Source organism: Megalobrama amblycephala, linkage group LG18, assembly GCF_018812025.1.
Source record: "Megalobrama amblycephala isolate DHTTF-2021 linkage group LG18, ASM1881202v1, whole genome shotgun sequence".
Taxonomy (NCBI): Eukaryota; Metazoa; Chordata; class Actinopteri; order Cypriniformes; family Xenocyprididae; genus Megalobrama; species Megalobrama amblycephala.
The window spans coordinates 11,937,343-11,960,657 of NC_063061.1; the positions used below are offsets into that span (position 1 = coordinate 11,937,343).

Sequence of the window (23,315 nt, forward strand, 5' to 3'; positions counted from 1 at the left end):
TCTCAACATTTTATCTTGACTTTTTTCTCGAAATTTAACGAGTTTTTTCTCATAATTTAACGGTTTCAGTACGGTTCTACGGAAGAGGATTAGGGCCAAGCAATAATAAAAAAATTAAGAGATTAAAGTTGATAAATTTCGAGAAAAAACTCGTTAAATTTAGAGAAAAAAGTCGAAATAAAATGTTTAGAATAAACTCGTTAAATTACGAGAAAAACTCATTAAATTTCGAGAAAATACTCCTTAAATTTCGAGAAAAAAGTCTAAATAAAATGTTGAGAATAAACTCGTTAAATTACGATAAAAAAATTGTTAAATTTAGAGAAAAGAGTCGAAATATACTGTTGAAAATAAACTCGTTAAATTACGAGAAAAAAATCGTTAAATTTCGAGAAAAAAGTCGAGATAAAATGTTGCGAATAAAGTCATTAAATTACGAGAAAAAAACGTTAAATTACGAGAACAAACTCGTTAAATTATGAGAAAAATGTTGTTAAATTTCTAGAAAAAAGTCGAGATAAAATGTTGAGAATAAACTCGTTAAATTACGAGAAAAAAGTCGAGATAAAATGTTGAGAATAAACTCATTAAATTATGACTTTATTCTCAACATTTTATCTCGACTTTATTTTCGAAATTTAACGAGTTTTTTCTCATAATTTAACAACTTTAATCTCGAGATGGTTTTAATTTTTTATTATTGCTTGGCCCTAATCCTCTTCCGTACGGTTCAGTATGTGCTATGTTCAGGGAAAAATTACTTCTGTCAAATAAAAATAAAGAAAATAAGAACAAATAATCAAACTACAAGCAACAGCAATACGGTAGAGCAAAGATACAAATAAAATTAAAAAAAGTGTTTTTCAGGGTTTTCATGTATCTAACACTAGTTTTCAGGTACAGAAATTAAATAAAGTAGCTAATCAAATGTAAAACAACATATAATCTTCAAAAGCTATTCATTCAAGAGCAGTGAGTGATTTTCTTGTCTTTTGTTGTTTGATTAACATTAAGAAGGCACACAGACAGCAGGAATATTAGGCTGCAGTCACTTTAAGACATAATGCACAAATACAATACACTGATACCGAACACATGCGTTCTTTCTCAAGTGTTTAAGTTCACTTAAGACATAACCTACTATGTTTGCTAGGATACTTGCCAATACAGGCATGTTGACATCATTTTTGTGTGAATTTGTCCGTTCAAGTGCAAAACTTGAAAGAGAACTCAATATTTGCGCACTATACACACGTTCCCCATGTTTGCTTCGGATTAGGGGACAAATCTTCTCAAAGTTCTCTTTCGTGTCTTGCGCTTGAATGTTAAAATTGGCAAGGCTTATATGAGTTTAGTTTAAACACAGATAGCACCGTGTGCTGTTCTGGTCTCACCTTCACTCGGACGCCATCGAAACGCTATAAATGACTGGTCACATAGTGCATATGGCACTCGCATTGGACAAAGTTTAGGGGAAGCCAGAATGCGTACCCATCGACAGAAACGTACGTTAGCCTAACTCTGTTTTATTTATTTTCAACAAACCATATTAACCAATAACCAACCAGATATGAGATGAACCGCGGTGCAAGTGTGCCGAACCGCGTGTGGAGAACGGAACAGTTTTTTACCGAGCACCGTTACACCCCTAGTACATATATAATATTATTATTTGCTTATTTAAGTTAACATGATCCCCTCTTGGTTCATTGTTCAGGTTTCTTGGAGAAAAACCGAGACAGCCTCCACAGTGACATCATCCAACTTGTGCACTCATCCAAAAACAAGTTCATCAAGCAGATCTTCCAAGCTGATGTTGCTATGGTGATGCCCTTTTCCAATACTGAATCCATATTTGCTCAGCATTAAAATGCTCACGACATGCCAGAAAGGCCACACATCTCAGAGGGCCAAATGCTGGCCATGCAGGATTATGTGAGGGTTGCATATTAAAAGCAAAAGCATGTACTAGCATAATTTCCCTTGGAAAAAAAAAAAAAAACACTGAACTTCTACAAATGAGTGAACTTTAGACTGAGGCTTTAACATGACTCTATGTGACAGTGTCAGCACAGTCTGTTGCTGTAACTCACTCTCTCTGTGGTGATGTCAGCCCTAATCTCCCCTGGCTGATTCTCAGCAGACTTGGCTAACAGCAGTCAATTCTCTCTCTCTCTCTTTCTCTCTCTACTATCCTCCATCTGTCTCTCAATCTTTTACCTTATTTTGGCCTCAGTTTCTATGTGGGTATTTGGAGCCCACTGCATCCCTTCAAAAGGTAATCAATGGCGTGGTTTGTGTCCCTCTCAGACTCCTATTGAACTACATTTTCTCAATAGTCCCTTGCTAAATTCATTCCTGTGGTTTTTTCTGTCCTTTGGAAATGGTTTCTATTGAAGTAGTCGGTAAGGGCACGCTGACAGAATAATTTAATAGTTCTAACAGTGGCATTATTCTCCAGATGAATTGAGTAAAAAAGCCATTCATCACAGAGAGATTCTGTTTCAAGTTAGATGCAGTTTGTTCTCATTGGTGTTTTTCAGCACTATTTTGAGGGTTTTTTTCCATTTACTCATTTTCCTGGCACTGGGTGAAGATTGAAAAAGGAGAAACTACTAGATTGCTTTTTTTCTTCACAATGCCTTCTTAAAGCATTTGCATGTAAAGCACTGGGAATAACAGCAAGAGAAAGGGTAGACAGAGGATACAAGCAACCGATGAAGATCCAGAAGAAACGTGATAAGCAAGGGAGAAATTATGAAAGAATGATATTTATTAGAGGCAGGACAGAAAGAAGAAATGATTGGACCAAAAAAGGGCCACACCGAAAGGTGAATTGGTGTCTTTGTGATGTGCACAGTATTGGTATTTGTTGTAGCTTTGTGTGATGTGCGTTTGTGAAGTGTGTATGTGGCAGTAAAGGTCCTCTTATTTTTCTGAGAAGTTAATGGGAGAATTTCTGTTTTCAGGGAATGGAGACAAGGAAGCGCTCCCCGACTCTAAGCAGTCAGTTTAAGCGCTCACTCGAGCTGCTCATGAGGACGCTGAGCGTCTGTCAGCCTTTCTTCGTACGCTGTATCAAACCCAATGAGCTCAAAAAGCCCATGGTGAGTAAATGAATATTTCTGTGAGTTTGAATAGATGTAGAATTTAAAATCAGGGCTCAAGAATAATGACATGAAGGCCCATGGGTTCAGGTCTGGTCAACAGATGTTTCACTTGCCCTATTAGAATATCTCACATCAATTAATCATGTAAATGTGTTTTTATGCCTTACAAACTAAAACATTTGGCTTTCTGTAATGTATGAAATGTTGTTGTGAATTCTGCTAAGCCATCTGTCATATGCCTTCGCTTTCTAGCCATTTTGTCATGAGATTATTATGTAACTGTTTATAAAACGGCTAGTTCATGTCCTTGATTCTGATTGGTCAATAGCTGTGTTTTATTCACGATAAAACACGGCTATGAGCGCTTCACCCAACGGTTCTGTGTATCACTACACAACACCCTTTGCAGCAAGTCTTAGCAACGTAAACTGTATGTTCTCAATTGATATTGTTTATTGAAGCTTACTGTAATATGTAGAAGAGTATTGTGAGAAAGTATTACCTGCATACAGATTTAGCATTTTCCTTCAGGTCAGTCCAATGTTCATAATAAAAAATATGCTTAAATGTCCGCTGCAATATCTTGCCCTTTTAACAGTTAAAGTTTTTTTCCGTGACTGACAGCGCTAGTCAAAGCATTTATCAGTTGCGTCTTGTTCCAGTGTTCACAACAATTCAGTCTTTTCAATATAAAAGTCTTTGCTACTGACTGACACACTCATAAAGACAGTCTTTGCCGCCATCTAATGGCGTAATAATGTAACTTCTGTTGCTGTTCACAGTCAGGGACTTTTTTTTCCGGCGGAAGGATGGCTTTTAGTGATTTTACTTCATGAAAGTTGCATTGATACATATTTTTTGGCTTTAATATTTGTATTGTGTGGTAACCATTTTAGGTAACACTTTATTTTACAGTATCGTAGTTACACGTTACTACATGTACTTGCTATAGTAATAACAGTAAATTATGCATAATTACAAGTAACTAACCCTAAACCAAACCCTAACCCCAACTGTAACTCTATAGTAAGTACATGCAGTTAATTAATAGTACTCAGTACTTGTGTGAGTAATTACAATGTAACTACAGAACTGTAAAATAATGTGTAACCCCGTTTTTTTAAAGCGATAAGGTATTCGAGGCGATGAAGCACAGCCTCTCGTACCTTATTGCTTACATAATTTACAGCTTTTAGAACTCTAAATATTTATTTATTCGTATTTTTTATTTGTTTATTTATTTCCTCCACACTACTCAGGACAAGTGGTTTGAAGAATGGATTTTATTTGTATTAATTAATTCATATATTCTTGTTTTAAGCATAAGGCTAGCTCAATTTTGTTAGGTTTATTGGCAAAAAAAATGCCAAAAAAAAAAGCTTAAAAAAAAGTTTTAGGGCTGTCAAATGATTAATCGCAATTTCCGTATTTATTTCGTCCACCATAATACACACACATATATTATGTAAACACAAACTTTTATTTTGGATGCGATTAATTGTGATTAATCGTTTGTCTAAAGTAGTTCTAATCCTAATTTTGCTCATCAGAAAAAATCTTTTGAACTCTGAATACCAGCCCTTGTTCTTTCCTCTGCAGATGTTTGATAGTGGACTGTGTGTCAGGCAGTTACGCTACTCCGGGATGATGGAGACTATCCGCATACGTAGAGCTGGATATCCCATACGCTACACGTTTGCTGAGTTTGTGGACCGGTATCGGGTCCTTATGCCTGGGGTCAAACCAGCCTACAAACAGGCAAGTCTAAAGCATTACTGTCAATGCAGTTGTGACTTGCAGGTCTGGAGTATGTTGTTTGCTTGACAGCTCTTTTCAAAGCTTTTTTTTTTTTCTATGCAGTCTGTTAGAATTGCCTTCTGTTGATATTATTTGACAAGTGCTGACAATTTGCTATGAGGAGTTAGCTTTGAATCTCTGTCCTCTTACAGGAAGATCTGCGAGGGACCTCTCAGCGCATTGTTGTGTCAGTTCTGCAGAGAGATAATGACTGGCAGATAGGAAAGACAAAAATCTTTCTGAAGGTTTGCCACAAATAAGCATTTTTTCAAAGATTTTGCTGTGTTGCAGAATTGTGACAAATGGTATACTTGGTCTTTATTTGCTGTAGGATCATCATGACATGCAGCTGGAAATTGAAAGAGATAAAACCATTACTGACAAAGTCATTTTCATCCAGAAGAGTGTGAGAGGTCGGAAGGAGAGGTACGAGAAAAAGAAAGCGTGAAGAAGAGTAATAAAAATAAATAAAATAAAAATTAAGTCTGATGTGTACCTTTCTGTTTTGTTTACCAGAACTAACTTCCTAAAGCTTAGAAGGGCTGTGACATTAATCCAGCGAATATGGAGAGGCTACATCTCTAGAAAGCGCTATGCTGTGGTGAGTTGGCATGCTGTCTTGTGAAACTTAAGCAGACATAATCTGTTCTGAGGTTTTGTCTGATTGTAATTATGCCTTCTTTCCAGATGCGTGTAGGTTTCTTGCGGCTTCAGGCCTTGTACAGGTCACGGAAGCTGTACCTGGCGTATCAAGCGACCAGGACACGCGTCACCCTGCTCCAGGCCTGGTGCCGTGGCTTCCTGGTGCAGCGAACCTTCTCCAAGCGCTTCCATGCGGTCCTGACCATCCAGGCTTATGCACGAGGAATGATAGCACGTAGACTGTGCAAGCGTCTTCGACTGGAGGTAAATCTGTAGTATCTATCTGTCTGTCTGCCTGCATGCCTGTCTACCTGCCTGCTTGTCTATCGATCTATCTATGAATCTATCTATCTATCGTCTGTCTGATGTCGTCTGTCTGTCTATTATCATCTGTCTGTCTGTCGTCGTCTGTCTGTCTGTCTATTATCATCTGTCTGTCTGTCGTCGTCTGTCTGTCTGTCTATTATCATCTGTCTGTCTGTCGTCGTCTGTCTGTCTGTCTATTATCATCTGTCTGTCTGTCGTCGTCGTCTGTCTGTCTGTCTGTCTGTCTATTATCGTCTGTCTGACTATCTACCTATCATCGTCTGTCTGTCTGTCTGTCTATTATCGTCTGTCTGTCTATTATCGTCTGTCTGTGTATCATGGTCTGTCTGTCTACCTATCATCATCTGTCTGTCTATCATCGTCTGTCTGTCTGTCTATTATCGTCTGTCTGACTATCTACCTATCATCGTCTGTCTGTCTGTCTGTCTATTATCATCTGTCTGTCTATTATCGTCTGTCTGTGTATCATCGTCTGTCTGTCTGTCTACCTATCATCATCTGTCTGTCTATCATCGTCTGTCTGTCTGTCTATTATTGTCTGTCTGTCTATCATCGTCTGTCTGTCTGTCTGTCTATTAACGTCTGTCTGTCTGTCTATTATCGTCTGTCTGTCTATTATGGTCTGTCTGTCTATCATCATCTGTCTGTCTGTCATCATCTGTCTGTCTGTCTGTCTATCATCGTCTGTCTGTCTGTCTGTCTGTCTGTCTATCTATCTGTCTGTCTGTCTGTCTATCAATCATCGTCTGTCTGTCTATTATCTATCTATCTATCATTGTCTGTCTGTCTATTATCTATCTATCTATCACCGTCGGTCTGTTTGTCTCTCTTTTATTGTATGTCTGTCTGTCTATCAATCATCGTCTGTCTGTCTGTCTGTCTGTCTGTCTGTCTTTTATTGTATGTATGTCTGTCTGTCTATCATCGTCCGTCTGTCTGTCTATCTATCTGTCTGTCTGTCTATCAATCATCGTCTGTCTGTCTATTATCTATCTATCTATCATCGTCTGTCTGTCTGTCTATTATCTATCTATCTATCACCGTCGGTCTGTTTGTCTCTCTTTTATTGTATGTCTGTCTGTCTATCAATCATTGTCTGTCTGTCTGTCTCTATCTATCTATCTATCTATCTATCTATCTATCTATCTATCTATCTATATATTGTCTGTCTGTCTATTATCGTCTAGCTGTCTGTCATCGTCTGCCTGTCTATTATCATCTACCTATCTATCTATCTGTCTATCTATCATCATGTCTTTTTTCTATCGTTTTTTTTCTGTTGCTCCGCCTGTCTATGTATCTATTGTCTGTCTGTCTTTTTTTCTGTTGCTCCATCTATCTGATTGTCTATCTATCTATCTATCTATCTATCTATGTGTCTGTCTGTCTGTCTATACTCTTTTTCTAGTTATTTGTGTTGTAAAAAAGATTGTACTCTCTATGTTAAGAGGGAGCGTCGGTTAGAAGCAGAGCAGCAGCGTCTGGCTGAAGAGGAGCGTCTAAAGAACCAGATGACGGCACGCAGGGCTCGGGCAGAGGCAGCAAGGAAGCACCAGGAGCGTCTGGCCCAGCTCGACCGAGAGCAGGAAGAGAGAGAGCAAGCGGAGCGGAATGAGACACGGAGGAAAAAGGAGCTTCTGGAGCAGATGGAGAGAGAAAAACTGGAACCGGTCAATGACTCCGAAATGGTGGATAAGATGTTTGGATTCCTGGGCAATGCCAACTCCCTTCCCAACCTGGAGGGTGAAGCACCAGAAGGGTTTGAGGTATGGAACTTTGTAACTTTTAATCTCTATAATGAGTAACTTACCTTGCCTGGCTTGCATGTTATCTTAGTTTGCTTTTGACTGGATGCAACAGGATCTAGAGAATGTTCCGAGACAGTTTGAAGAGGTCATTAATGAGCCTCTTCCGCTTCCTGATGATGAAGAGGAAGACCTATCAGAGTATAAGTTTGCAAAGTTTGCTGCAACTTACTTCCAGGGAAATGCCACGCATGTGTATATACGGCGGCCACTGAAACAACCTTTGCTGTTTCATGAGGATGAAGGAGATCAGCTAGTAAGCTTTTTTTATTTGTTTATTTATTTAAAATCATTATTTATAATAATAATATAGATTATTAGATGTCACTGTCTTTGCTTACACATTTACTGTATAATATTTAAGTTGTGTTGCCCATATCACATTATGGTTGTTTTGTGTCTTTAGGCTGCTCTAGCTGTGTGGATCACTGTGTTGAGGTTTATGGGCGATCTTCCTGAACCCAAATACCATATCAGCATTAGTGACGGCACTGAGAAGATTCCAGTTATGACTAAAATCTATGAGACGTTGGGGAAGAGGACCTACAAAAGGGAGCTGCAGGCCCTGCAGGTGGATGAGGAGGTGAGACAAGTGCAGTGAAAATGACTAATTTCTACATATAATATTTTTTTATATTAAGTTGTATAAAAGTTCATGTATTATGAATTACAATTGTTTATTTATACATTGTTCTTCGTTAGTTAATGACAACCAAGATGTGTAAAGTAAAGTGTTACCGATATGACGTATGAAACTTTTCTTCATTGTTTCCAGAGTTCCACTACTGACATCCAGAAGAGGAACAGTGTACGGCATAAGCTGGTGTCCCTCACATTAAAGAAGAAAACGAAGATCACAGAGGAGGTTTATAGCAAAGAATCAATTACATTTACGTTGCTCAGTATTTTTGTGGAATTTTTCATTATTCTTTGAACATCAGTTATTTAAAATGGAAATCTTTTGCAACATTATAGATGTCTGTACTGTTTTGCTGTTTATCCTTGCTGAATAAAAGTAAAGGTCATGTATTAAGCTATTCCTCCCTCTGTTAGGTGACCAGACGGCTGACAGACAGTGATTACAGTCTACAGGGAAACAGTATGTTGGAAGACCGACCCACCTCCAATTTAGAGAAGCTCCACTTTATCATTGGCAATGGCATTTTACGCCCTGCTCTCAGGTCATTACATGGCAAATGCATTATTGTTGGTGTACTAGTGCTGTTGAATGTACATTGTATCTGAATTGTATTGCATCTGCATGTGTTTCCTCTCTCAGAGATGAGATCTACTGTCAGATCTGTAAACAGCTGAGTCAGAACACATCCAAAAGCAGCCATGCCCGTGGCTGGATCCTGCTGTCCCTCTGTGTGGGCTGCTTTGCTCCTTCAGAAAAATTTGTCAAGGTAAAAAAAATTTGTTGCATTAGTCAGCAGGAAATTAAATATGATACATTTTTAATTATCCCAGTGATCCTAAACAAACAAACAAAAAAAATCATAATGATGGTGTATCATTTAAATGTGGCCTAACTCATCCCTATTTCTGTATTTTCTTTAGTATCTGCGGACATTCATTACCAGTGGGCCGCCTGGTTATGCACCTTATTGTGAAGAGAGACTGAGAAGGACATTTGTGAATAAGACAAGAACTCAGCCTCCTTCTTGGCTTGAGCTGCAGGTATTTTAGGAAAAAAAGCCATTAGAGTTTGCTTTCCGAAATTCATTGGAAAATATTAATTATTTGACTGGATCTCTGTTTCTTTCCTCCTCCAGGCCACTAAATCTAAGAAACCCATCATGTTACCAGTGACCTTCATGGACGGCACCACTAAGACCCTGCTGACTGACTCCGCCACCACAGCTGAAGAGCTCTGCAATGCTCTGTCAGACAAAATTGGCCTGAAGGATCGCTTTGGCTTCTCCTTATACATTGCACTTTTTGATAAGGTACATTAATGCACAGTCAGACTTTTCAACAGTCATTACTTCAATCTTCAGTGTCACATGATCCTTCACAAATCCTTCTAATATGAGTCTCAGGAAACATTTCATATTATCATCAATGTTAAAAACAGTGGTAGCATGTACATTCCCATGTACATACTATGTAATCATTATAGTAATTACTGTGTAATAACTAGGTACTAACCCTGAACCTAACCTTAACCCATGTAGTTACCTTATTTTACCCAGTATTTTCTTAGGTAAGTACACTGTAAGTACACGTAAGTGCACATACTGTAAAATAAAGTGCAACCAAAACAGTTGTGCTACTTATTTGTATGAATAAAAAAAGATTAATTTTTTTCAGAAATGGAAAGTTCAAAAGAACAGCATTTATTTGATCTTTCGTAACATTTTACTGTCGGTTTTGTAACAGTTAACTGTCACTTCTGATTAATATAATGCACCCTTTCTGATTAAGACGGATGCAATCAAAAACAAACAAAAAAAAACTTAATGACCCCAAACTTTTTAATGTGTCCTTATTTATTTGGTCCATTTGGCCCAATTCAAGACCCTCAAAATGTGCATCCTCCTCAGGTTTCATCCCTGGGCAGTGGGAAGGATCATGTGATGGATGCCGTGTCACAGTGTGAGCAGTACGCTAAAGAGCAGGGTGCTCAGGAGCGCAACGCCCCCTGGAGGCTATTCTTCCGGAAGGAAATCTTCACGCCCTGGCACAACCCTGCCGAGGACGGCGTGGCCACTAACCTCATATACCAGCAAATCGTTCGCGGGGTCAAATTCGGCGAGTACCGCTGTGATAGGGTGAGAGCTGCTGTGTGCATATTTCGCATTGCCTTATGAAGGTTAAATTACTTGCATTAACCAAGCGTATCGATGTGCTCCGTTATCTTAGGAGGAGGACCTGGCCGAGCTGGCCTCTCAGCAGTACTATGTGGACTATGGGTCAGAGATTCTACCAGACCGTCTTCTGAGTCTTATTCCATCCTACATCCCGGACCGCGAAATTACTCCCTCCAAGACAGTGGAGAAATGGTCTCAAATGATCATAGCAACTCACATAAAGGTATTACACATATAGTTTACACACATACATTTTTGGGGGGGGTTAATTATATTATATTAGATTAGATTAGATTAGATTAGATTAGATTAGATTCGAATTTTGAAAAATATGGTATTTTGGAGTTTGAGTTAATAACAATAAATAACTTTTGATACTTTTCAAGGTTGTAATAGCATATACTTAGAATTAGGAATAATATTTTAAGAATTAGCCGAAGAAAAACCCACTAATCTGGGTTGATTAATCTGAATATTTGGTGCATCTCCAATCAGTGTTGGGTGTAACGCGTTACTGTAATTAAATTACTTATCCACTGAAAAAGTAAAGGATTACTGTTCATTTTTAGGTAATTTAATTACAGTTACTTATAATGTACTTGCGTTACATACCGTAAAATAGTTCAACAGTTCTGTTTAAAGCAATATTGAATTTAAAATCTAAATTTGTCGTCTAAAGGTAAAAGTGAACGCTGCCTTTTTAAAATCGTTAGCTGTAGTGCAGTTGCGCGTGAGTTCGCAAGTTCGCACCAGTTGGCTGTGTTGTCGCTGTCTGAAGATGTCGGCAGAAGCGAGTGGCTGTTTTGCAGAATGGAAATATTCCAATTACTTCACTTTTTGACACAGGTAAAATTGACAAGAACATTACGGTAAAATGTAAGCTATATAAATATGTCCTAGAGAGAAAAAACTGTGTGCTCTCTGAGAGACGGTCTTCAGTCAGTGCGCTCTCAACCAAAGCGCACACACATAGCCGCCTCTCACGACTCCAATGTCTATGGTGGTTACAGCCCTAGTATTTAAAAATCCTAACATTTTGAGACGCAAATGTCACCACTTCCTGAAAATGGGTTCACAGTTACAATAAAGAACAGTATATATAACTAAACACATCTATTATTAACCTTTTCATTGTAAGTAAACTTACAGAACTCCACTTTTGCAGCACATCTATGTCTTCATTACTGTGTCAGGCTGTGTCTGACTCACCTCGCGGTACGTTCTCAAGGACGACAGTCTCATTATCTTGCAGCAGTACCTGTATTTCCACCCACCACTAATATAATCTTATAGTTATGATTAACTCTCTGATCTGAAGTGTGTGCAGAGACGACCTTCACACTGTCCACCCTCAGCTACCGTCTGCCGTAATAGAGTGCAATCACAGGACCCTGAATATTTTAGACATTTCTTTCGACCTCACTTAGTGGTCAGTGTCTTGTTATGGATTTGTAGGTTAGGTTAGCACTGCCATCCGTGTGCTAGCTCGTAGCGGTTGATGGGACTGAGCAGGTTGAGATTTGATTGGCTATTCTTGTGGGACCATTAATCACATGTTCCTTCTCTCAAGGGTGAAGGCCATTTTAATTACCCTTCTGCCTTTCATAGGCTAAAGTGATGGACATGAATGTGTAATAATGCTTGGGATCAATTTTATAGATTGTCCTAGCGGTGTGGTAAGTTACATTTTCTGCTTATAAGCAGGTGACGAGAGCAAAGGTAATCGCCTCTGAGGTAATTGCCGATATTGTCTTGCTCTGAGAGCGAGATATTGACGATTGCATCTCCACAGGGAATCTACACGCAGAAGAAGTTTGACTCGCAGAGAGTGAAGGAAGAGGTGGTGGATTTCGCTCGATTTAAGTGGCCTTTGCTTTTTTCACGCTTCTATGAGGCCTTCAAATTCTCAGGTAAGTCTTACAGAGAACAGTTCACCCCAAAATAAAACTCAGTCAGTGAGTTGAATAGATCAGTCAGAATTGCGAACAAATCATTCAGACCAGTTTTGTGAACAGAATCATCTGTTTCAATGTAAAGATCTGACTCAGTTCATTCACAAATTTCATGTACTCCACTTATTAAGGCTCCAAGGAGAACTAGGGCAGATATTATCATTTTATTTAGGACATATATATATATATATATATATATATAGGGCATATAGGGCAGATATTATATTATAGTTGTTTATGTAGTTTGGTTTTGTATAGTTTAAATGTGCAGTTCTACTACAAGAATTTACTGGTAATCTATTAAAATTATAATAGTTATCTATTAAAATGATAAGTATACAAATAAGTTTTTACAAACATGCTATTACATGATGGAAATAAAATTGAATTTTAGGGACAGAATGAATGAAAATAACTTTTGGTAGTTTGCAAGGTTGTAATAGCATATTTTGAATTGGGAATAATATTTTAAGAATTAGCCATTGGAAAACCCCACTAAATATTTAGTGGTTCTCCAATGTCTATGGTGGTTATGGTCCTGGTACTTTGGGCTTGAGGTGGGAAAATGCTAAAAATTAACACAAAATAAAAAAAAAAAAAAAAAAAATCCTAACATTTTTAGCCACAAATGGCACCATTTCTTGAAAATGGGTCCACAATTATTTTATAGAATAGTTTATATAGCCAAGCATATCTATTATTATATCTATAATTATTCATCTATTATTAAGTCTGTTCATCATTTTTAAATATTAATGTCAATATAACAGACTTTTTATGTGACATTTTATATGACCTTTTTAAAGTTCCAGTCTCCATTCTGTGTAATTGCATGAAAAAAAGTGATTAGAATGTTATTCCAAATTTCTTTATTTGTGTTCCACAGAAGAAATTCTCGTTGGGGGAATTATTCTGTTATGTTATACTTTAAATCATATATATAAATCAGTTGGACATATTGCTCTGATAAAGTGTGGTAAAGTTAAACCATTCTTTCTGTTTGTTCACAGGGCCTAGTCTCCCAAAGAATGATGTCATAGTGGCAGTGAACTGGACTGGAGTCTACTTTGTGGATGAACAGGAGCAGGTCCTTCTGGACCTTTCTTTCCCAGAGATCACTGCAGTCTCCAGTAGCAGGTGTGGTAGCTTATCGAACCAAACCCACTTCATTTAATGTAAGTGTTCTCTGTATTGTAATTTTTGGTAAAACTTGTGGATACAGAGGTGGAAAGCTTCAAGGACAGAGCTTCACTCTGGCTACCATTAAAGGAGATGAGTATACCTTCACATCCAACAATGCCGAAGACATCCGTGACCTGGTTGTCACCTTTTTAGAGGGCCTGCGTTCTAGGTCAAAGTTTGTGGTGTCCCTGATGGACAGCCATTACCCTGGTGAGCACACATTAACCATATGGGCAGAAGTTGAGTTTATAACATTGCAGTGATTCAGGCCCAAACAGACTTTGGGTCAAGACAAGACAGTCCAGCAAAAACATCTTGTTTCTGTTTGTTTTTCCAGCTGGGCAAGACTCTTCGTTCCTGAGATTCTCAAAGGGAGATCTGATTTTTCTGGATGAGCAAACTGGAGAACAGGTCCTGACTTCAGGTTGGGCTCATGGGGTCAATGACAGAACCAAGAAGAGAGGAGACTTCCCTGCAGACAGCGTCTATGTGCTGCCCACTATCACCAGGCCACAATATGATATTGTGGTCAGTGTTTTTTCATTCAATACATTATTTGAACATTCTCAGGAAAAAAAGAATGTGGCGCTAAAGGAACAACTTTGTATCTTATTTACCCCTAAACGAATCATAGTAGTGCTAATATGCACCTTTTAGGAGTATATAAGGTACAAAGTTGTCCATTTAACTCTTTCCCTGCCATTGACAGAAATTTCCAGCTTTCCGTGTTTTCGCTATTATAGTCTACATCTCCTGAAAGTGTACTGAATCTCCTGATCAAAACACGGGTGAAAAAGAATCAGAAACAAGCGATAAAAAAAACGCAATCAGTATATAAATCAAAACTGCCTAATGTTACTGAATGAAATGTCGACCCAGGATGAGCTACAGGACTGTGCAATCTTTGGGGGTGTTCTCGATCTACTCCATCTATGTTTGTTTTGATCATCGTTCTGAATCTGATCAGATGTAGTCTTTGACAAAAATGTGGTTTTCTCAGCTTTTTGCTTAAAATGTTGCTTTTTTCATGAAACTTACCCATATTCAAGTGTTGATTTAAAAAAAAAGCATGAAGCTAGAATGAAATGTTTTTGTTTTTTAAGCAGAGGATCTGTTCTTTCTTTTGATATGATGCATGTTCATATATTCAATCAGCAAAATATTCTGGGGGCCATGAACTTTTTGTGAATTTTTTTTTTTTTTTAACGGTGGTGGTGACTGGCAACTTTTTTTTAAAAACGCTGGTGGGGAAAGAGTTATAGGTTATTTTTATATGATGGTGTATTAAATTTACCTTAGAAAACCAAAACGTTCATATTCAAAACACAAGCATTTCCACCAAAACATGCCACATATTTAAACTAAAGAAGGACTTGGGATATCGAATAGTCACTGGACCATCTAATATCTGTTTCTTACAGACGTTGATCACCATGTCCCCAGACCAGCGTAAGGACTCCATAAATTTGTCCAGTAAGAATCTGTTGGACAGTGGGGAGAAGGTTCAGCCATACACTCTAGAGGAATACTCCTACGATCACTTCAGGTGCTTGAACGCTCTTCAGGACCTTTCCACCCTTTGTTGTGTCCGAATGGAAAAGTACTGTTTTTAAAGTTGAGAAAATTAAGTTATTAAGGTTTATTATATTACTAAAGAGTACAAGGGTCATATACCAATCAGTCAGTATCAGTATCTGGCCAATAACATTGAAGGATTAATGAAAATCAAAGCATGCTTTAAATGCACAGTATCTTTTAAATATTAGCTGTATTGACTGTGTTAGGCACCACACCTATGATTGTATTTCATCATTGTGCACACTAATTTTATACCATTCCCTTCTTTTTTATATAATTCTGGATTAATTACCTTTCCGTGTACCTTTCCAACCTCTAGACCCCCTTCAAAGAGCACACTGAGTCGTGTGATCATCAATAAAGGCAGAGGGAAGGATAAAATTTGGTGTTGCACCAGAGAACCTCTCAAACAGCCTTTGCTGAAAAAAGTCCTCAGCCATGAAGAGCTGTCCCAGGATGCCTGCCAGGCTTTCATTAATATCCTCTACAGTTAATAGTATTACCTTCATAATGTTTTGAATGTCTAACTGCAGTTCCCTCAGTTTGACCCTTGACTCTGTCGTACCTATCATGAAGTACATGGGCGACTACCCCTCGAAGCGAAGCCGTTCGGTCAATGAGCTCACGGATCAGATCTTTGAGGGCGCTTTGAAGGCTGAACCTCTGAAGGATGAGATCTTCTGTCAGATCATCAAACAACTGACAGAGAATCACGTCAAGTAGGTTTTTCCCAGCTAAACTGGCGCACTGTATATTCAATGACTCTCATTCACGCAATTGTGTTTTATTGCATTTGTGCAAAGAAAAAAAAAACTCAATAAAAGGGCTTTAGCATATTATTATTATTATAACTATTATTACATTATATTTAAGGATTTAAAAAGTGATTTTAAAATGTTTAAATAATAATATTATATTATAATTTTATATTTGTATGTAATTGATATATAATTATTTTAAAATTATTATAATATACTTTCGTATTATTATTATTATTATTAAAAAAAACATTTAAAATATATATATATATATATATATACAACAACAGCTATTATTGTTATGATATAATATAAATATACACATTTAAGAATTTAAACTTTTTACACATATTTTTTATATTTTATTTTAATATTATTGTTTTTAATGTTATTTACATATATATATTTAATTATATATAATTTATAATTTGTGCATAAATATTATCATTAATAATATAATAAATCTGCAATTCACAATGCAATATAACAACCACCAAATACACAGTCTAGCTACGTAGAGTATATATGAATATATGAATCAATAAATCAAAGATAAGATTAAATCATAGGAGAGAAGAGGATTCAATATTAATGTAATATTCTGAAAGTATATAACATTAGATTTGGAAAAATAAAACCTCAGATGAACAACATCACATGACATATCACATTGTGTCATTATTCATTTAACAAAAACTAGTGGGTAACACACTAAGGACACCCTTGTGGTTTCCTTAGCCATTAAGAGGGTAAGTAACGGTCAAGCGCTGCTAATCAAATGCCTTTGATTAGTTGATCATCAGCAAAATATTATCATTAATAATATACAAATTATAACATATATAAGTATATTATTTAAGTTTAACACATTCCATATTCTAGGTGATTATTACATAGGTGTGATTTTGTTCTTTAATATACTTGCAATATATGATGATTCTGCATCAAAATGTTTGCTCACATTTTACACAGTTAGTGAAAGAGACCCATAACTGTGAAAGCAGTTAATGTGGCCCATAAATCTGTAACAGTCTGTCCCCTAGTGGTTAGCCTGTAAATGACCAAATCTGCTTTACGTTATCAACATTTACTTGTTCTCTGTGTTCAGATACAGTGAGGAGAAGGGCTGGGAGTTGCTCTGGCTCTGCACTGGGCTTTTCCCTCCCAGTAACATGCTGCTTCCTCATGTCCAAAAGTTCCTACAGTCCAAGAAACATCATCCAGTCGCACCAGACTGCATGCAGAGACTGCAGAAAGCCTTGAGGTGACTCTAACAGCACATACAAATATGTATCTCAAATGTTGCATGGATTCCCTTAAAACATTTTGCTCTTCACGTACAGAAATGGATCCAGAAAGTATCCGCCTCACCTTGTAGAAGTGGAGGCCATTCAGCACAAAACTACCCAGATCTTTCACAAAGTGTACTTCCCTGATGACACTGATGAGGTGAGAGTTTTCATGTTACCTGTTCCGTACGTTTTATCCAACCTCCTGTGGTGGTAATATTCACTTTCTCTCTCATGCCTGACTGTTTATTTATGCATGAGGAAGCACAGAGAACGCCCTGTTGTGCTCTGACCTCATTTGAATCCTCAATTAAGCTCAGAGTTATGTGCTGCTGAAGAATATGGCATAAGAGAGATGAAGCTCCAGAGACACATTTTTAAATATATTTGAAATATTCTGGCCTGTACTGTTTTATATAAAAAAAAATTATAAATAGACATGGTAGACGTGGAATGCAATTCATAATGCAATATAACAAACACCAAATACACAGTTTAGCTATGTACAGAATATATGAATCAATAAATCAAATATAAGATTAAATCATAGGAGAGAAGAGGATTCAATATTAATGTAATATTCTGAAAGTATATAACATTAGATTTGGAAAAATAAAACCTCAGATGAACAACATCACATGACATATCAAATCGTGTCATTATTCATTTAACAAAAACTAGTGGGTAACACACTAAGGACACCATTGTTGTTTCCATTAAGAGGGTAAGTAACGGTCAAGCACTGCTAATCAAATGCCTTTGATTAGTTGATTATCAGCAAGAGTGATCACTTCTATAAAAGCAGAAGTTTTGGCAGTTTGCTGTCTGGAGCCTTCAGATGTGTGTTAACACATCAACAATTATTTTAAAGAAGCAAATGTTGCTGCCATCAATCTGGAAAAGGTTATACAGCCATTTCCAAACAATTTGAAGTCCATCATTCTACAGTGCGGATGATTATTCACAAGTGGAACACATTCAAAACTTACACTAATCTTCCCAGGAGTGGACGTCCCAGTAAATTCACCCCAAGATCAGACTGCCTAATGCTCAGGGAAATTGCAGACAACCGAAGAGCGACACCTCAGGCCCTGTTTCCACCTGGCATTAAGATGCGTTTTGTTCAATCGGATGACAAGTAGACGAGGGAGACACATACCCGTTTTGCACTTGGTATTTTAATCCGTCTCTTTTGTCCACTTTCAACCATTTCTGTCCTTATTTCTTCAAGGGGACGGTCTATGGGGCGGTAAATGTATGTTTTTAGATCTTTCTATCTAATGGACAAAATAAGATCATATAATTTACATATGAACGCTACCGGAGACGACGGAAAACATACAGAGAGCATCAGCTTTCGTTTCGTTTCTGCTCTGACTCAAGCACCAAGACCACACAGTGTGTGTGTTAGAAATCAGAAATTGTGAGAGGGAACATTGTGCTTGGTATGTTTTTCATCTTCAATCCAAACTTGGGTCTTCGGCCGACAAAGTTTAAATCCCTTCCGGCTAGCGTGCTTCCCATAATATTTATGCATTAGGTCAGTAGGCGGAGAGTAGGTGGTCTTTAGTGGCTGTTCGAACACATTCAACCATATGAGCTGTGAAAAGCAATCCGGTCGAATGTGTTTTTTCGGCCCTGTTTCCACCTGGTATAAAGATGTGTTTTGGTCAATCGGATCACAAGTGGACGGCGCTAAATACAGGTGTAAACAGGGTGTAAAATGTTTTGAGCTTGTCCACTTTTGACCACTTCTAGAGGTAGTCGAAAATGCATTCGACCGAATTGCTTTCATAGTGGAAATGCTCATGTGGTCGAATGTGCCCAAACAGCCACGAAAGACGCCTGCTCTCCGCCTACTGATTTAATGCTTAAAGGTGCCCTAGATTATGTTTTTAAAAAATGTAATATAAGTCTAAGGTGTCCCCTGAATGTGTCTGTGAAGTTTCAGCTCAAAATATCCCATAGATTTTTTTTTATTAAATTTTTTGTCTAATGCCTTTCATAATGATAATGTTGGGACCGTGGGCTGGCATATGCAAATATTGGGGGCGTACACCCCGACTGTTACGTAACAGTCGGTGTTATGTTGAGATTCGCCTGTTCTTCGGAGGTCTTTTAAACAAATGATATTTATATAAGGAGGAAACAATGGTGTTTGAGACTCACTGTATGTCATTTCCATGTACTGAACTCTTGTTATTTAACTATGGCAAGATAAATTCAATTTTTCATTCAAGGGCACCTTTAACATTAAGGGAAGCGCGCTAGCCTGATGGGATTTAAACTTTGCCAGCTGAAGACCCATGCTTGGTTTGAAGATGAAAAATGTACCAAGCACAATGTTCTCTCACCATTCGTGATTTCTTCACAGTATTCATCATGGTATTGTGAGCAGAAATGAAAGCTGATGCTCTCCGTATGTTTTCCGTCATCTCTGGGCATGTATATTGCACAAGCTTATTTTGTCCATTAGGTCGAAAGATCTTACCTGCCCATAGACCCTCCCCTCAAAGAAATCAGGACAGAAGTGGTTGAAAGTGGACAAAAGATACAGATTAAAATACCAGCTCCCTCATCCACTTGTGATTTGATTGACCAAAATGCATCTTAATACCAGGTGGAAACAGGGCCTTTGACTACTTGTGGAAGTGGTCAAAAGCGGACAAGCTCAAAACATTTTGTACCCCATTTACACCTGTAATTAGCATCGTCCACTTGTGATCCAGTCGACCAAATCTTAATACCAGGTGGAAACAGGGCCTCAGACTCTACAGGCCACAGTTAACATGATGAAGTTCATGACAGTACAATTAGACAAAGATGGGACAAGTATGGCATGTTTGGAAGGGTTTCCAGGAGAAAGCTTCTTCTCTCTAAAAAGAAAAAAAGCAGCACAACTTAGGTTTGCAAAGTTGCATCTGAACAAACCACACGACTTCTGAAACAAAGTCCTTTGGACAGACAAGACCAAGGTGGAGATGTTTGGCTATAATGCACAGTGCCAAGTTTGGTGAAAACTAAACACAGCATATAAGATCAAATACCTCATACCAAAAGTCAAGCATGCTGGTGGAGGGTTGATGATTTTGGGCTTGTTTTGTAGCCACAGGCCCTGGGCATCTCACAGTCATTGAGTCAACCATGAACTCCTCTGTATACCAAACTATTCTAGAGTCAAATGTGAGACCATCCATCTGACAGCTAAAGCTTGGCCAAAATTTGTGTCATGCAATTGGACAATGATCTGAGGATCATACAACAGAATGGCTGAAAAAGAAAAGAATCAAGGTGTTGCAATGGCCCAGTCAAGTCCTGACCTCTTCCCAACTGAAAAGCTGTGGCGAGAGCTGTGCATAGACAAATGTCCACAAACCTCAATAAACTGGAGAAACATTGTAAAGAAGAATGGACCAGAATTCCTCCAGAATGATGTGAGAGACTGATAAAGTCATACAAAAATGATTACTAGAAGTTATTCCTGCTAAAAGAGGATCTACAAGCAACTGAATCACCCATGGCTCTGCCATCTTTTTGTTAAATAAATAATAAAACGGTGTAATATGTCATTGTTCTTCATCTGAGGTTTTATTTTCCAAATTTTAAGACCTGCCAATAACCAGATAATTTTTCATTGTCCTGATATAAAAAAACATAGAATTCAGTAGGGTGTCCTCTTTTTCTGGCATCTGATATGGTGTGTCTTTTATTTTCAATTATCCTTTTTTATTCAAAGGCTTTTGAGGTTGAATCAAGCACAAAAGCCAAAGATTTCTGCCTGAACATCGCTGGCAGAATGATGCTCCAATCCTCTGAGGGCTTCAGCTTGTTTGTCAAAATTTCTGACAAGGTAAGGTTACAAAGTTCTGTGGGACTTTATGAGACACTAAACTCAGGAGCTGATTTTTACATTACAGATTTTTCCTCTCAAAACACATGCCCTGTAGTCAGCAATTATTCGTCAGTACGAGTGTATTTTTTTTATGTAGGATGTCTTATCAGTACTGGGTTAAAACGTTTCAGGTGATCAGTGTGCCGGAAGGAGATTTCTTCTTCGACTTTGTTCGACATCTGACAGACTGGATCAAAAAAGCCAGAGCTGTGAAAGATGGTGATTTATGTTTATTCTTCATAAAAATGATCAATATTTTTTGAGTGTAAAAACATGAGAGGTGTTAATACTTCTGTTCATTCTGTAGGCATAGTGCCTTCACTGACCTATCAAGTGTTTTACATGAAGAAACTGTGGACCAACACCATTCCAGGCAAAGATCCCATGGCCGACTCTATTTTCCATTACTTCCAGGTGGAAATCTCTCTCTGTACTTAATCTGTGTCATTCAGGCTCACTTTCAAACACATTATCACACTCTTGCTTCTTCCATTTTCATAAACTCTTCTTCAGGAGCTCCCAAAGTACCTGCGTGGCTACCACAAGTGCTCTCTTGAAGAGGCTTTCCAGCTGGCTGCGCTGATTTACAGGGTGAGGTTTGAGGAGGACAAATCACAGTTTCTCAACTTCACCAAGATGCTGAAGGAGCTCGTCCCTCAGGACCTGATCCGTCAGCTCTCACCCGACGACTGGAAACGGGTGAGTGAGCAACACTCAATGTTTTCTTCTTCAAACGTTCATTTATTACAAGTCAGTAAATGCTGTGAATGTATATGTCTTTGTTTCTTCCGCAGCCCATCGTCACATACTTCAATAAACATGCAGGGAAGTCTCGAGAGGAAGCAAAACTGATGTTTCTAGAAATCATTTACAAGTGGCCTACTTTTGGATCTGCCTTTTTTGAAGTCAAGGCAAGTTTGTCACAATATTATCCGGTGCTGATTTACATAAATGTCGGGCAAACAAAATTGCTAGCAATTGTTATAGGCCTGCTTTGTAAAATAAACTGCATCTGGTTTGATGATGTTTGAAATTCGTCCACAGCAATCCTCAGATCCAAATTTCCCAGAAGTCCTTTTGATAGCGATCAACAAACTTGGTGTTACTCTCATTGACCCGAAAACGAAGGTAGGTTTACAAACTGCCCAAAATAATGTAATGTAAATAAGTGGCAACTGTAATATATTGTCATTTTAGCCTAAATACTACATACACTACTGTTCAGGTTTGGTGTCAGTATGATTTTTTTAATGTATTTGAAATGTCTTATTGTTTATTTGATTAAAAAGCAATATTGTGAATTATTATTATTATTATTTAAAAGAACTGTTTTCTATTAAAAAAATAAATAAAAATAATTTAATTTTATGATGGCAAAGCTGAATTTTCAGCATCATTACTCCAGTCTTCAGTGTCACATGATCCATCAGAAATCATTCTAATATGCCGATTTGGTGCTCAAGAAAAATTTCTTATTATGAATGTTGAAAACAGTTTTTTTTGAGGAAACTCTGATACATTTTTTTCAGGATTGTTTGATGAATAGAAAGTTAAAAAGAACAATTTTTTGTAACAATGTTAGTCTTTACTGTCACTTTTAAACCATTTAATTTGTCTTTACTGAATAAAAGTATTAAATCCTTTATTTATTTTTTTACTGACCCCAAACTTTGGAATGGTAGTGTATTTTATTTTAGCATTTTGCTCATATTTAAATATTGATGTTACTCTTAAGTTGCCGTAACATAAAGCCAATTAACACTTTCGTTCTCATTTGAGTCAAAGACAGCAACAGAATTTTTATTATATCCTTATGTTAAAAAAATAAAACCTTTTGGATATTGTTTGAATGGCATTTACTCATTTGTCTGCAGGACATTTTGGGCACACATCCCTTCACCAAAATCTCTAACTGGAGTAGTGGACATACCTATTTCCACATTACCATTGGTAACCTGGTTAGAGGCAGCAAACTGCTGTGTGAGACATCACTGGTGAGTCAGTCATCCCTTACATCAGTGCTTCCCAAGCCTGTTCCTGGAGTACACAACTCTTCCTATCAAACATAACTGATTCAACTCATTAGCTTGTTAGTAGAGCCTCCAAGCACTGAAAAAGATTGGTCAGATAAGGGAGACATCCAAAATGTGTACTGTTGGTATGCTGCCAA

The 23,315-nt window shown here is 37.6% G+C and overlaps 1 protein-coding gene across 2 annotated transcripts in view; it reads left to right on the top strand.

The window, feature by feature from the left end:
• The window catches only part of myo7ab (myosin VIIAb), a 52,206-nt gene that overhangs the window by 28,104 nt on the left and 787 nt on the right, over nucleotides 1-23,315 (top strand). For both annotated transcript variants that reach the window (XM_048167426.1, XM_048167427.1), the window contains 33 exons: nucleotides 1,718-1,824; nucleotides 2,970-3,107; nucleotides 4,710-4,868; nucleotides 5,060-5,152; nucleotides 5,239-5,333; nucleotides 5,424-5,508; nucleotides 5,595-5,813; nucleotides 7,325-7,642; nucleotides 7,737-7,937; nucleotides 8,088-8,264; nucleotides 8,457-8,546; nucleotides 8,735-8,862; nucleotides 8,961-9,087; nucleotides 9,242-9,361; nucleotides 9,457-9,630; nucleotides 10,228-10,455; nucleotides 10,547-10,717; nucleotides 12,287-12,404; nucleotides 13,457-13,583; nucleotides 13,669-13,838; nucleotides 13,966-14,156; nucleotides 15,050-15,174; nucleotides 15,526-15,683; nucleotides 15,772-15,925; nucleotides 17,073-17,228; nucleotides 17,308-17,413; nucleotides 20,990-21,103; nucleotides 21,277-21,364; nucleotides 21,453-21,559; nucleotides 21,659-21,844; nucleotides 21,940-22,056; nucleotides 22,190-22,273; nucleotides 23,020-23,139. In XM_048167426.1, the coding sequence (XP_048023383.1) occupies nucleotides 1,718-1,824; nucleotides 2,970-3,107; nucleotides 4,710-4,868; nucleotides 5,060-5,152; nucleotides 5,239-5,333; nucleotides 5,424-5,508; nucleotides 5,595-5,813; nucleotides 7,325-7,642; nucleotides 7,737-7,937; nucleotides 8,088-8,264; nucleotides 8,457-8,546; nucleotides 8,735-8,862; nucleotides 8,961-9,087; nucleotides 9,242-9,361; nucleotides 9,457-9,630; nucleotides 10,228-10,455; nucleotides 10,547-10,717; nucleotides 12,287-12,404; nucleotides 13,457-13,583; nucleotides 13,669-13,838; nucleotides 13,966-14,156; nucleotides 15,050-15,174; nucleotides 15,526-15,683; nucleotides 15,772-15,925; nucleotides 17,073-17,228; nucleotides 17,308-17,413; nucleotides 20,990-21,103; nucleotides 21,277-21,364; nucleotides 21,453-21,559; nucleotides 21,659-21,844; nucleotides 21,940-22,056; nucleotides 22,190-22,273; nucleotides 23,020-23,139 (4,751 nt within the window). The remainder of the gene's footprint in view (nucleotides 1-1,717; nucleotides 1,825-2,969; nucleotides 3,108-4,709; nucleotides 4,869-5,059; nucleotides 5,153-5,238; nucleotides 5,334-5,423; nucleotides 5,509-5,594; nucleotides 5,814-7,324; nucleotides 7,643-7,736; nucleotides 7,938-8,087; nucleotides 8,265-8,456; nucleotides 8,547-8,734; nucleotides 8,863-8,960; nucleotides 9,088-9,241; nucleotides 9,362-9,456; nucleotides 9,631-10,227; nucleotides 10,456-10,546; nucleotides 10,718-12,286; nucleotides 12,405-13,456; nucleotides 13,584-13,668; nucleotides 13,839-13,965; nucleotides 14,157-15,049; nucleotides 15,175-15,525; nucleotides 15,684-15,771; nucleotides 15,926-17,072; nucleotides 17,229-17,307; nucleotides 17,414-20,989; nucleotides 21,104-21,276; nucleotides 21,365-21,452; nucleotides 21,560-21,658; nucleotides 21,845-21,939; nucleotides 22,057-22,189; nucleotides 22,274-23,019; nucleotides 23,140-23,315) is intronic.